This window comes from Salvelinus alpinus, chromosome 1, assembly GCF_045679555.1.
Source record: "Salvelinus alpinus chromosome 1, SLU_Salpinus.1, whole genome shotgun sequence".
NCBI lineage: Eukaryota > Metazoa > Chordata > Actinopteri > Salmoniformes > Salmonidae > Salvelinus > Salvelinus alpinus.
Window position 1 is genome coordinate 51,750,800 of NC_092086.1, and position 14,740 is coordinate 51,765,539.

The 14,740-nt window shown below is 43.1% G+C and overlaps 1 protein-coding gene across 1 annotated transcript; it reads right to left on the minus strand.

The window, feature by feature from the left end:
- Positions 1–318: 318 nt before the first annotated feature.
- Positions 319–13,769, minus strand: LOC139579731 (ubiquitin-conjugating enzyme E2 Z). The gene is made up of 7 exons (XM_071408557.1): positions 13,031–13,769; positions 11,717–11,789; positions 10,939–11,126; positions 9,851–9,962; positions 9,351–9,463; positions 5,190–5,280; positions 319–1,029 (listed from the first exon to the last, which is right to left on the minus strand). The coding sequence occupies exons 1-7, from the start codon at positions 13,456–13,458 to the stop codon at positions 853–855; spliced, it is 1,182 nt and encodes a 393-aa protein (XP_071264658.1). The 5' UTR covers positions 13,459–13,769; the 3' UTR covers positions 319–852.
- Between the last annotated feature and the right edge of the window lie 971 nt (positions 13,770–14,740).

Consider the following 14,740-nt stretch of genomic DNA (forward strand, 5'->3'; position numbering starts at 1 on the left):
CCTGGACTGCATTATTGAAAATTCAAATAAACTTGGTTAGAGGCAAGTGATTGTGTAATTTTTCCTCACTTGGCATAAGTTGCAAGTGCCTACAGAGTAAAGATAGCTATCCAACCAGTTTTGAAAATAATAAATATTACAATCTGTTGTGCAAAGGTGCCAATATATTTGGCCGCAGCTGTACATATTTTGTACTAAGTCGCTCTGGATAAGAGCGTCTGCTAAATGACTTAAATGTAAATGTACTAGGCATTAATGGAGTTTTTTTGCTTTATTTTTACTAATGCAATTCATTATGAATTCATAATGTAATTATGACTCAGTTCATAATTTTATTAAGTACTGTTCAGATTAATGAAAGAACATGAGACAATGAGACTTTAGAAGTGGATAGTCTGAGGTGTGTGTACCAATGTATGAATGAATAAAAGTTTGGTGATCTGATTAAGACGACTGACTGTACGGACTGTGAATATTGAGAATGGTCAATCTCAGATTTCACCGCTTCTTCCTAATCCAATCGGGCATGGGAAAACGAAGACAAAAGGCAGAATCTATGACAAATTGCTTTCAAAGAAACAGTGTCCATTTCTACACGCCAAACTCCCAAAACCATCTAAGTGTAGACTGGCATTGTTTACTTACAACAGTTGGGGGGGGAAATTAAAAGGCAGTCATTGAGGGGGGATAAGGAAAAAGAAACAATCAAAACAGACATTAAGCTATCCCCTGCCTTTGTATCATAAGTGCTCCCTGAAATCAGGCCTTTCCCCACAACATCTCGCTTGAGCCAAAACCATCTTGCAAAAACAAAGGGGAGACAGAAAAAGGTAGTGTTGCGCCATCTGGTGGCTAAGGCTGGGAGCTGCCCTGGCTATCTGGGTCCGTGCCTGAGGAGCTGGTGTCAGAGTCTGAGTGGTCATCGTTGTCCTCCGGTGGGCACTTCTCCCGTATGCGCCTCTGGGTGGCGCTCAGGCGTGCCAGTAGGCCCTGGTAGTCGAAGCGACCCCTCTTCTCCCCAAATGGGTCCTGGAGGTGTGTAAGGAGAGAAAGAGTGTGTGGGATGTGCATCTCATATTTAAAATCTGAAATGTTCCACTGTTGTGGTGCAGGTTTATAGCATGTGGGAGCAGTGTATACTGTGTTTTTAATTTATCTACAAATAATTTATTTATACAAATAGAGATAATTTCTTTATATGTGTATAGATAACCTTCTGTAAATAAACGGCAACAAATTATTTTGGCAATGAAGAGTCAGATGAACGTGGACAGTGGCATGTATTCATGGATGCCAAGGGTTGTCAGGCTTCCCAAAATAATTGACCAAGAAAAGAATATCCATATTTTGTCTCTGTGTTTCATATAATTTCTTTTAAACCTATTTTTATGTCATATGCACCAAATACAACAGGTGTAGACCTTACAGTTAAATGCTTACTTACAAGCCCTTAACCAACAATGCAGTTAAGAAAAATAGAGTTAACAACATATTTACTAACTAAAGTAAAAAAAAAAAATTAAAGTTAAAAATTAATACAATAAAATACCAATAATGAGGCTATATACAGGAACCACCGGTACCGAGTCAATGTGCGGAGGTACAGGTTAGTCGAAGTAAATTTGTGCATGTAGGTAGGGGTAAAGTGACTACACAGTAGTGTAAAAACAAAAAGGTGTGGGGGGGGGGGGGGGGGGGGGGGGTCAATGCAAATAGTCCGTGTGGCCATTTGATTCATTGTTCAGCAGTCTTATGGCTTGGGGGTAGAAACTATTAAGGAGCCTTTTGGATCTAGACTTGGCACTCCGGTACTGCTTGCCGTGCGGTAGCAGAGAGAACAGTCTATGACTTGGGCGACGACAATTTTTTGGGCCTTCCTTTGACACCGCATAGTATATATAGTTGAAGTCGGAAGTTTACATACACTTAGGTTGGAGTCATTAAAACTCGTTTTTCAACCACTCCACAAATTTCTTGTTAACAAACTAGTTTTGGCAAGTCGGTTAGGACATCTACTTTGTGCTTGACAAGTAATTTTTTCCAACAATTGTTTACAGACAGATTATTTCACTTATAATTCACTGTATCACAATTCCAGTGGGTCAGAAGTTTACATACACTAAGTTGACTGTGCCTTTAAACAGCTTGGAGAATTCCAGAAAATTATGTCATGGCTTTAGAAGCTTCTGATAGGCTAATCGACATCATTTGAGTCAATTGGAGGTTTACCTGTGGATGTATTTCAAGGCTACCTTCAAACTCCGTGCCTCTTTGCTTGACATCATGGGAAAATCAAAAGAAATCAGCCAAGACCTCAGAAAATAATTTAGACCTCCACAAGTCTGGTTCATCCTTGGGAGCAATTTCCAAACGCCTGAAGATAACACATTCATCTGTACAAACAATAGTACGCAAGAACTGTCTCCTAGAGATTAACGCACTTTGATGCGAAAAGTGCAAATCAATCCCAGAAAAGCAGCAAAGGACCTTGAAGATGCTGGAGGAAACAGGTACAAAAGTATCTATATCCACAGTAAAACATCCTATATCGACATAACCTGAAAGGCCTCTCAGCAAGGAAGAAGCCACTGCTCCAAAACCGCCATAAAAAAGCCAGACTACGGTTTGCAACTGCACATGGGGACAAAGATCGTACTTTTTGGAGAAATGTCCTCTGGTCTGATGAAACAAAAATAGAACTGTTTGGCCTTAATGACCATCGTTATGTTTGGAGGAAAAAGGGGATGTTTGCAAGCAGAAGAACACCATCCCAACCCGTGAAGCACGGGGGTGGCAGCATCATGTTGTGGGGGTGCTTTGCTGCAGGAGGGACAGGTGCACTTAAAAATAGATGGCATCATGAGTGAGGAAAAGTATGTGGATATATTGAAGCAACATCTCAAGACATCAGTCAGCAAGTTAAAGCTTGGTTGCAAATGGGTCTTCCAAATGGACAATGACCCCAAGCATACTTCCGAAGTTGTGGCAAAATGGCTTAAGGACAACAAAGTCAAGGTATTGGAGTGGCCATCACAAAGCCCTGACCTCAATCCTACAGAATATTTTTGGGCAGAACTGAAAAAGCGTGTGCGAGCAAGGAGGCCTACAAACCTGACTCAGTTACACCAACTCTGTCAGGAGGAATGGGCCAAAATTCACCCAAATTATAGTGGGAAGCTTGTGGAAGGCTACCCGAAACGTTTGACCCAGGTTAAACTATTTAAAGGCAATGCTACCAAATACTAATTGAGTGCCGCCCATAGCATGGAATGCAAGGGAAGCCAGTGAGCATTTGGCCTCCCTTGATAAAAAGAAAAGTATAAAATAATAGCCAATCAGCGTTGAGCTAAACTGAGTGCGCTTAACTGTGACAGGTCCTGGCACACCAACAATGACAAAAAGTGTCAATTCGCATGAAAAGCATACATCATTGACAGAAACAACTTGAATTGTTGCATTTGGTTGTGTTGTGGTCCTCCGCAGGCTAGCTACAATTGTGTTTTTCCTAAATTAGTCATGGATGGAGATCGGGATCTACTTGTGGTTTTACTTCATTCTCCTTACTGGCCAATGATTATGACAGCGATTATGATCCAACCATACATTTTTTTAATTTTACCTTTATTTAACTCGGCAAGTCAGTTAAGAACAAATTCTTATTTTCAATGACGGCCTAGGAACAGTGGGTTTACTGCCTTGTTCAGGGGCAGAACAACATATTTTTTACCATGTCAGCTCGGGGATTTGATCTTGCAACCTTTCAGTTACCAGTCCAACGCTCTAACTACTAGGCTACCTGCCGCCCCAATTAACCATACATTGTTGTGCACCTGGCCTGAGGGTTCAATACATAGAAGGCTAATGTTAACTAGCTAAAGTTGCCCACAAAAGAAAGTTAGGCTAGCAAGCAAGCATTTTAGCCAGGTAGCCTAGGACAACACAAAATAAAAGCGTGTACTGTATGACAGAGTTATAGACCGTTTCGTCAACATGAAAGAGAGGATGGCATTGGCGTTTCTCTACAAGTTGGGTGAGTCAACATGTCCATCAAAACCATGGACCGCCACATCATTTTTCGACTAATTTGTTTTTGGTAGCTTTTAGTTGTCACTGTATTAGACAAAGCATGGGTGATTTGATGATGTTGAAATGGTGCTAGAATAGTGGAGGCAGCTCCTGTTTTCTTTGCAACTTGCGTTAACTGTGGTTCTAAATCAGTTGTTCAGCAGTCTGAAAATGTTGGAAACATTAACTTGCATGACCTTGCTGTAGGTCATGTAACGGTTTGTTACATGCAATATGCCTTGGACTCCACCGGACAGTTGCTCTCCGGTTTTGTGATGAAACAGAAGGGGTGGTTACATTTATTCTGCCACTGTATTGTCTCAGCCTTAGGCCTATCTATCACTGTCGCAAGGCATATGAACTAACAGGTTATAGAGCAAACAACGCAATTATCACAACACATAATATGGCTTTCCCCCCTGGCTTCCCCAGTGATTTTACCCACACACTGCTACTGCTTGTGGATGTCATTATGATGTTTCTGTGTACAGTTTGAAGGAAATTGCTAACCAGCATTAGCACAATGCCTGGGCGTCTATGGTAATAGCTAGCATGCTAGCTGTTACCATAGACATCCAGTCATCGCTAGCTGTTACCCAGACGCCCAGTCATTGTGCTAATGTTAGTCAGCATTGGCTCGCGAAACTACCTCCAACTTCCTTCATAATGAACGAAGAAACATAGAAATGGTGTCCACAAGTTCATCTGAGTCCAGGGAAGTAGATACAAGGTTTAATTGCTAAATCCTGAAGTACCCCTTTAAACGTTTGGGCATGTACATCCCTCAGTCATTCTCTAACCCAGGGTTCCACAAACTCGGTCCTCAGGACCCCAATGGGTGCACGTTTTGGTTTTTGCCCTAACTACATAGCTGATTAAAATTAAAGCTTGATGATTATTTGAATCAGCTGTATAGTGCTAGGGCAATAACCAAAACGTGCACCCCTTGAGGTCCCGAGAACCCAGTTTGGGAAACCCTGCTAGAACCCCAGGGAAGGGGCAGTGCATTAGTTATCAGGATGTGTGATGTATTATAACCTGTGTGTTCTGCTTCTCCAAGGTGCATAAAGAAACGTGTACACACACACAGTGAATGAGAGGGAGAATGAGGTCTCTGGCAATACCTGCATGTTCTGTCCCTGTTGGTGTAGTCTCTCTTTGCAGACACCCTCGTAGAAGTCATAATACTCCAGGAATGATTTCTCCATCACACTCCTGCAACACAGGAACAGGTTAACTATCCACAAAAACAAATGCTAAACAGCTACAATTGAAATGACTCGCCATTGAAAGCTGTGTGATCTAAATGTATTGTGGGTCAGTGGCTTTGAACATGTCTCTTGCAATCCGTTAAGGTTCAACTATATGCCTCATATACAACAAGGACATTAGACGTGGCCGGCCTGTAGCCATACATTTGGAGTTCAGGCATATACAGTCCCTTCAGAAAGTATTCACACCCCTCGACTTTTTCCACATTGCGTTGTGTTACAAAAGTGGGGTTAAAATGGATTACATTTATTTTTGACAACGATCTACACAAAATACTAACTTTTATTATTGATGGAAAATAAAATAATATATTTTGATTAGATAAGTATTCAATCCCCTGAGTCAACACATTAATCACATTTGGCAGCGATTACAGCTGTGTGTCTTTCTGGGTAAGTCTCTAAGAGCTTGGAAAACCTGGATTGTACAACATTTCCCATTATTTGTTTAAATTCTTCAAGCTCTGTCAAGTTGGTTGTTGATCATTGCTAGACAGCCATTTTCAAGTCTTGCCATAGATTTTCAAGACGATTTAAGTCAAAACTGCAACTAGGCCACTCAGGAACATGAAGTATCGTCTTGGTAAGTAACTCCAGTGTACCATTTGGCCTGGGATTTTTGGTTATTATCCTGCAGAAAGGTCTATTTGTCTCCCAGTGTCTGTTGGAAAGCAGAATTAACCAGGTTTTCCCTCTAGGATTTTGCCTGCGTTTAGCTTTAGTCCGTTTCTTTTTATCCTAAAAAACTCCAGTTCCTGCAGATGGCAAGCATACCCATAACATGATGCAGCCACCACCATGCTTGAAAATATGGTGAGTGGTACTCAATGTGTTGTGTTTGCCCCAAACATAATGCTTTGTATTCAGGACAAAAAGTACATTTTTGTTGCTGCATTTTTTTGCAGTATTACTTTAGTGCCTTAATGCAAACACGATGCATGTTTGGGAATATTTGTATTATGTACAGGCTTCCTTCTTTTCACTTTGTCATTTATGTTGGTAACTACAATGTTGTTGATCTATCTTCAGTTTTTTAATCTCACAGCCATTTAAATCCAACTGCTTTAAAATCACTATTGGCCTCATGGTGAACTCCTAAAGCGGTTTCTTTCCTCTCAGTCAAGAGAGTTAGGAAGGACGCCTGTATCATTGTAGTGCCTGGGTGTATTGATACACCATCCAAAGTGTAATTAATAACTACACCATTCTCAAAGGGATATTCAATGTCTGCTTTTTATTTTTTACACATCTACCAATAGGTGCCCTTCTTTGCGAGGCATTGGAAAACATCCCTGGTGTTTGTCGTTGAATCTATACTTGAAATACACTGCTCGACTGAGGGACCTTACAGACTTTACAGTATAACAGTATAGGGTACAGAGATGAGGTAGTCATTCAAAACTCATCTTAAATTATTCAAATCAAATTTTATTTGTCACATGCGCCAAATACAACAGGTGCAGACCTCCCAGTGAAATGCTTACTTACAAGCCCTTAACTCTTATTTTCTTAACTGCATTGTTGGATAAGAAAGTATTAAATACATTTTATTTAAAAAATATAAAATAACATTCAAATAGAAAAACAAAATAACAGAGAGGCGATATACAGGGGGTACTGGTACAGAGTCAATGTGCGGGGACACAGGTTAGTTGAGGTAATATGTAGGTAGAGGTAAAGTGACTATGCATGGATAATAAATAGAGTAGCAGTAGCGTAAAAATGGTGGGGGACAATGCAAATAGTCCGGGTAGCCATTTGATAAGCTGTTCAGGAGTTATGGCTTGGGGGTAGAAGCTGTTAAGCCTTTTGGACCTAGACTTGGCACTCCGGTACCGCTTTCCGAGAGAGAACAGTCTATGACTAGGATGGCTGGAATCTGACCATTTTTAGGGCCTTCCTCTGACACTGCCTGGTATAGAGGTCCTGGGTGGCAGGAAGCTTGGCGCCAGTGATGTACGTACACACGACCCTCTGTAGTGCCTTGTGGTCGGAGGCCAAGCAGTTGCCATACCAGGCAGTGATGCAACCAGTCCGTATGCTCTCAATGGTGCAGCTGTAGAACCTTTTGAGGATCTGAGGACCCATGCCAAATCTTTTCAGTCTCCTGAGGGGGAATAGGTTTTGTTGTGCCCTCTTCACAACTGTCTTGGTGTACTTGGACCATATTAGTTTGTTGGTGATGTGGACACCAAGGAACGAAGCTCTTAACCTGCTCCACTACAGCCCCATCGATGAGAATGGGGGCATGCTCAGTCCTCCTTTTCCTGTAGTCCACACTCATCTCCTGTCTTGATCATGTTGAGGGAGAGGTTGTTATCCTGGCACCACACTGCCAGGTCTCTGACCTCCTCCCTATAGGCTGTCTCATCAGGCCTACCACGGTTGTGTCATCTGCAAACTTAATGATGGTGTTGGAGTCGTGCTTGGCCATGCAGTCATGGATGAATAGGGAGTACAGGAGAGGACTGAGCATTCACCCATGAGGGGAACCCGTATTGAGGATCAGCATGGCGGATGTGTTGTTACCTACCCTTACCACATGGGGGCAGCCCACCAGGAAGTCCAGGATCCAGTTGCAGAGGGAGGTGTTTAATCCCAGGGTCCTTAGCTTAGTGATGAGTTTTGAGGGCACTATGGTGTTGAACGCTGAGATGTAGTCAATGAATAGCATTCTCACGTAGGTGTTCCTTTTGTCCAGGTGGGAAAGAGCAGTGTGGAGTGCAACAGAGATCGCATCATCTGTTGGGGCGGTATGCAAATTGGAGTGGGTCTAGGTTTTCTGGGATAATGGTGTTGATGTGAGCCATGACCAGCCTTTCAAAGCACTTCATGGCTACAGACGTGAGTGCTACGGGTCGGTAGCCATTTAGGCAGGTCACCTTGGTGTTCTTGAGCACAGGAACAATGGTGGTCTGCTTGAAACATGTTGGTATTACAGACTGTCAGGGACAGGTTGAAAATATCAGTGAAGACACTTTCCAGTTGGTCAGCGCATGCTCGGAGTACATGTCCTGGTAATCCGTCTGGCCCTGTGGCCTTGTGAATGTTGACCTGTTTAAAGGTCTTACTCACATCGGCTACGGAGAGCGTGATCACACAGTTGTCCGGAACAGCTGATGCTCTCATGCATGTGTCAGTGTTGCTGGCCTCGAAGTGAGCATAGAAGTTATTTAGCTCGTCTGGTAGGCTAGTGTCACTGGGCAGCTCCCGGCTGTGCTTCCCTTTGTAGTCTGTAATAGTTTGCAAGCCCTGCCACATCCAACGAGCGTCGGAGCCGGTGTAGTACGATTCAATCTTAGTCCTGTATTGGCGCTTTGCCTGTTTGATGGTTCGTCAAAGGACTTCTTATAAGCGTCCGGGTTAGAGTCCCGCTCCTTGAAAGCGGCAGCTCTACCCTTTAGCTCAGTGCGGATGTTGCCTGTAATCCATGGCTTCTGGTTGTGGTACGTACTTACGGTCACTGTGGGGACGTCGTCGTCGATGCACTTATTGATGAAGCCAGTGATGTGGTGTACTCCTCAATGCCATCGGAAGAATCCCGGAACATATTCCAGTCTGTGCTAGCAAAACAGTCCTGTAGCTTAGCATCTGCATCATCAATCATGCCAAACACAATTATTACACACAGAGTAAGTCCATTCAACTTATTATCCGACTTGTTAAACAAATTATTACTCCTGAAGTTAGGGTTGCCATAACAATGGGGTTGAATACTTGACGCAAGACATTTCAGCTTTTCATTTGTTATTCATTTCCAAAAACATAATTCCACTGACATTATGGGGTATTGTGTGTAGATCAGTGACACAATATCAGAATGTAATCCATTTTAAACTCTGGCTGTAACAAAATGTGGAAAGCGTCAAGGTGTGTGAATACTTTCTGAAGGAATTGTAGCTGGATCTAGACAATAGATGCCGTGGAACATTGATTCATCTCGACATCAGTCCACTTTTGAGGTTTCAAGACTCAAACTTTTATTTTGGAGTCAACAATCCAAGACTAACTCACCACAGGGCTTCTGGACAGGGCACCTTCCCATCCAGCATGTCACATACAGCCACGCGCATGGTCTCATGGCGGATGCACTCGTTGTAGTTCTTGCTGTCCCCTGGGTGTCTCTCCTGGCAAAGGGAGTGTCAGAGGGAGCAGGTGTAAGGGGGACATTCAAGACACAAAAAGTGACACATCCCACACCGATATGGTCAGTCTGTTGCTTTTCACAAACGTCTACAAATGGGGAAGAAACGGCAAACAACAAACTAAATAGAAACATAGAACAATGGCTGAAGTCTTCTGTAAGTCAGACAACACAGTCATATTACATCACAATATCATATGTCAAAACCACAGTAGCTTTGTTGATCAAAATGGCAGCATTTCTTCAGGGAACCACATTCCCCATTAGGCAATGGGCTTTAACTGCATTCTGGGGAATGGTTTGGCTTATAATTATGGTTTGGCTTGCCAGCTAAATTAGAGGCCAACTTGCCAGTGTGCTATAGGCTTACCTGTTCAAAGCCTGGCTCGTTGTGGTAGGGGTTCTCAGTCATCAGGGACTGGATGGAGATCAGAACGGAGGAGATGCTTTGGGCCGGGCTCCATGCTGGCCCTGTCCAAGTCCTAGACAACAACCCAGAACAAAGAGGTTAAAGCACAAAAGATTCAGGTCAGGAGCCCGCGCACCAAGGAAAATATAAAGTTTAAGTTGTATATGAGCTACGGTGCTTCACCCAAAAAGTATTGTTGACTGAATAGATAAATTTTGCACTCCCTATAGGTTCCCGAGACTGACCAACACTACTATAAAGGGAAAGAGGAAATACTTCAAAGCTGTTTCAAGGAGCCATAGGTGCAAAATAGCATTACGATATATGGGCACGTTATTTCAATATATCTTTTCTTTGTGTACTATTGAAAGCAGGAGAATGATGGCATCGCATCTTCTGGGACAAAGTCACCCACACACCGACAGTGAGGGGGAGCTCTGGGAGGATGTGCTGAAATGCAAGAAATGATCTGCGTCTCTATATAGAGAGCTGCCATAAATAGCCATGCTCTGCCAAAGAATGACCCCTTACAGTTGTGGTCAGACCAGGTAGGCTTGAGTAATACAGACAGACTTGCAACTATTTGGCAGTACTGCCTGCTGTTTTTCATTCTCTGTGTTTAATTAGGTGGGATCCTGATATTGATTGCAGGTCACATTTTAAAATGTATTTAACTAGGCAAGTCAGTTAAGAACAAATTCTTATTTACTATGACGGCCTAGGAACAGTGGGTTAGCTGCCTTGTTCAGGGGCAAAAGGACAGATTTTTGCCTTGTCAGCTCAGGGATTCAATCTAACAACCCTTCGGTTACTGGCCCAATGCTCTAACCACTAGGCTACCTGCCGCCCCATATCCCACTGTGTCCCATGTATATCATTTGTAAGAGCTACTATTCTATGGGCCTGGGTTTAAAAGGTAGACTGATGAATGCCTTGTCCCATTTCGACCCCTAGTCACCCCCTCCCCTTGTTAGAAAGGGAAATGGGCATAGATGTATGGGTTGCTCAGGTGCAGCAGGTTTCCCCTGAGCTGCAGGACCCTGGCTTACCCGAGGATGCTGAGGCATACTTTGCCGTTACGGTAAAAGTTGGGGTTGAAGCGCACAGTGTTTTGGCCGGTGGTGATGAGCTTGACCCGTGGGGGGTGGATGGGGTAGTCCGGGGGGCAGCGGAACAGAAAGAGGAAGAAGCCTCCCTCGTAGGGCGTGTCGAAGGGTCCTGTGATGAGGGCATGGATCTGAGGAGGAAAGACTAGAGTCAGTACTAATATTTAGTGAGGGTGTTGATGCGTTGAATTTCTCCATAATTCCCATGGTTGCCATAATCCTCATAATAGTTGTGCAGAAGACTAATTCCAAGAGGGCTGTTGTTCCTCTTGCCACAGCAAAAGTTATTCAATGGCTGTATTGTTTGTTTAGTATGTCCAATTTCATGGATTAAAAAAAAACTTAGTACAAACATTGAGTATGTGGGTTATAAAGTAAATTTGGGCCTGACAAAAGAAAATTAACAGAATTTAATAAAGAAGGATCCCCCCCACACAACTTGAGCCTGGGATAGGAGTTGCTTGAACTGTAACTCTGCATCAACATTTGAAGGACAGCCCCTGTCTTTCAAGTCCCATATTGGATTGTTTCATAAACTAGTCAAATACTTCAGTCTGGCTAGCTAAACATACCACAGTAAGGTCTAAGGCTCATATTTCAACATCATAGCCAAATGACTTTGGCCATTGATGAAACTCACATTGCTGTCTGACTTTGTACAGTTGTACCAAAACAGACCCTGTGGACCTAGGGAGTGGTGGTGGAAGTCGGTGAGCTTTACCTTAGTCATGTCGTGAGGGTCAGGAACCACAAACATACCCGGGGGAGGCTCCTTATAGATGGACATTATATCCCTGAGGAGAGAGTAGGAAGGCAAACTTAAGAAAAGTTGCTAATACACAATGATAGTAGCCTGATCCCAGATCTGTTTGTGCTCTTGCCTACTTGGCATCATTAGCACAAGCAGACTGGCACTAGGGGCAAAACATTTTAAGAGACAAGTGGCCCCTTTTATGTTGACAATGTTGTGTTTATACGTTTCATAATATAAGGTCAATATATTAATTACAGAGTCACATCATAGTAAGCAAATGGATTGACACGTTATGACATCAGTAACTGACCAATTAATACTAACTATTGGCCTAACTAGTAGCGTAAGTAATCATTTTCTTACAGGATTTACCCCAGTGTTTCACCCAAAAGGCTCAGACTTTTCTGTTTCCATCTACACGGGCCAGCACCAGTGTCTCACTGTGTCATACTCTAATGGACCCGCGCTCACTTGGGAACAAAGGCAGGCCTCTGGTACTTTTCAGCTGGAATTTACATAATTAACACCTTCTCACAAAGCAACTGTTTTGATTTTGCAGAGGTTGTTGATTCTGCTCTTCACAAATCCTCACGGTCAGTCCTAGCGCTCAAACTCTAAGCGGCATTCTCCCTAGTTCAGCCATTAGCTTCGCCCAAAACGACCTCTTTGGAACTACAACCCTGACGCTGTTTTAAAGTTAAGAAACATTGTTCACCACTTGTGACAGAGCTTTCGAAACATATGGCCCTTTCATCAGCGGGAAAGAATCCTTCAAATAAAAAAAACTCTTACTGTAAACGTTTTCTACAGATCCATACAGCTATGGGTGCCTCCATCCAACAAAACTACACTTTTGAGTTATGCTTAGACAAGATGTTCAGAGCATGCTAGATAGATAATTAAACAAGCGCTGTAACATGGAGATATGGCCGTTTGGGAACACTAACCCTATGAACGTGTGAAAATGTAACCTATTGGTTTTTTAACTGTATTTCCTCAAAAATATTTTAATAGGCAAGTCAGTTAAGAACCAATTCTTATTTACAATGATGGCCTACCTTGGACAAACCCTCACCTAACCCGGACAACGCTGGGCCAATTGTGCGCCGCCCGACTAGGCTACCTGCGGTATGTAACACTGGTGTTAACAAAAAGTAACATTTATAGTCACAAAAATACACGTGTGGTGTGGTTCTTTCGTTTTCAGACAGCATGGAACTACATTCCATATGTTGTAACAGGCAAGCCCACCAGTGTATATCTGGATACTCAAATGTTTACCTTTTGATTCGGAGAATGCATTGCTGGGACGTCTTCTCGTTGTCCCAGTCGGTACTTAGTGTTGGGTCCCAGGACGTTGCATGAATTTGCGACAAGAGGCCTGCTCCGGCCACCCCCAAACCGATACCGCCTGGCAGAGCATTGGTGGCCGAGTAGGGGGGTATTGGAATGGCAGAGCCCACTACAGTGCTAAGAACACCTGTACCTCCAAACCCGCTCCCAGTCACAACGGTTGAGGTGGTTGTGGCTCCAGGGGACATGACGGCTAGGCCAGTCGCTGCAGGAGGTGGTGATACCAGGTTAGCTCCACTCGTCGAGTGGCCCGGCAGAGAATTACCCAAACTCGGCAACAACGGAGCTCCATTTCCCTGACTACCAACACCTAACCCAATTTCGCCATTAGCAACCTCTCCTACGCTATCCGCCATTGTAAATTAGCACTTGTTCAGGTTATAGCTAGCTAGCTTGCTAGCTACAGTTATTGACAGTTGTCGATACAGCAGTTTCTTGATTGAGTCCGTCCTCACGCAGTCGGTGAATGAGGAAGACGAGCAAGGAGAGGAGAAGATGAGAAAAAGCGCTCCCACGGCATTGTATGCCTTTCTTCTCGCCTCCAAAAGTAGCTAATCGTGTTTAGCTATGTCTTATAAAACTACAAACAGTCAGTCGAAAAGTTAACGCTATAATATATTACCCGTCACAAATTCTCAGTTTGCCAGTCATCAACGCAGTTTGCGGTTTCAGCCTGTTTATCAGTAAGCTTTTTCTTCTGTTTTCCATAACCACTTCCTCCCCACAGCACAGAATACCTTTACTGCCACCTGGCGGCGATCATCGGAATTGTACTTGGACTCTGCGTCCATGTTATGAGGCTGTCAGGGACAGTAGCAACATACAGTCAGTATTTTACAGTTTCTTTACAACACCATACAGTTGAAGTCGGGAAGTTTACATACACTTAGGTTGGAGTCATTAAAACTCGTTTTTCAACCACTTCACAAATTTCTTGTTAACAAACTATAGTTTTAGCAAGTCGGTTAGGACATCTACTTTGTGCATGACACAAGTCATTTTTCCAACAATTATTTACAGAGATTATTTCACTTATAATTCACTGTATCACAATTCCAGTGAGTCAGAAGTTAACATTCACTAAGTTGACTGTGCCATTACACAGCTTGGAAAATTCCAGAAAATGATGCCATGGCTTTAGAAGCTTCTGATAGGCAAATTTACATCATTTGAGTCAATTGGAGGTGTACCTGTGGATGTATTTCAAGGCTACCTTCAAACTCAGTGCCTCTTTGCTTGACATCATGGGAAAATCAAAAGAAATCAGCCAAGACCTAAAAAAAAAAAAAATGTAGACCTCCACAAGTCTGGTTCATACTTTGGAGCAATTTCCAAACGCCTGAAGGTACCACATTCATTGATACAAACAATAGTACGCAAGAATAAACACCACGGGACCACACAGTCGTCATACCGCTCAGGAAGGAGACGCGTTCTGTCTCCTGGAGATGAACATACTTTGGTGCAAAAAGTGCAAATCAATCCCAGAATAACAGCAAAGGACCTTGTGAAGATGCTGGAGGAAACAGGTACAAAAGTATCTATATACACAGTAAAACAAGTCCTATATCGACATAACCTGAAAGGCCTCTCAAGGAAGAAGCCACTGCTCCAAAACTGCCATAAAAAAAGCCAAAC

Bases quoted from the DNA above. Each gene is read 5' to 3' on its own strand.
- LOC139579731 (XM_071408557.1), bottom strand. From the start codon at position 13,458: ATGGCGGATAGCGTAGGAGAGGTTGCTAATGGCGAAATTGGGTTAGGT. The intron at 9,963-10,938 runs GTAAGCCAGGGT...GTTGTTGTCTAG, and splicing joins GTATGCCTCAGCATCCTCGG to GACTTGGACAGGGCCAGCAT. The intron at 5,281-9,350 runs GTGAGTTAGTCT...CCTGTGTTGCAG, and splicing joins CCCTGTCCAGAAGCCCTGTG to GAGTGTGATGGAGAAATCAT.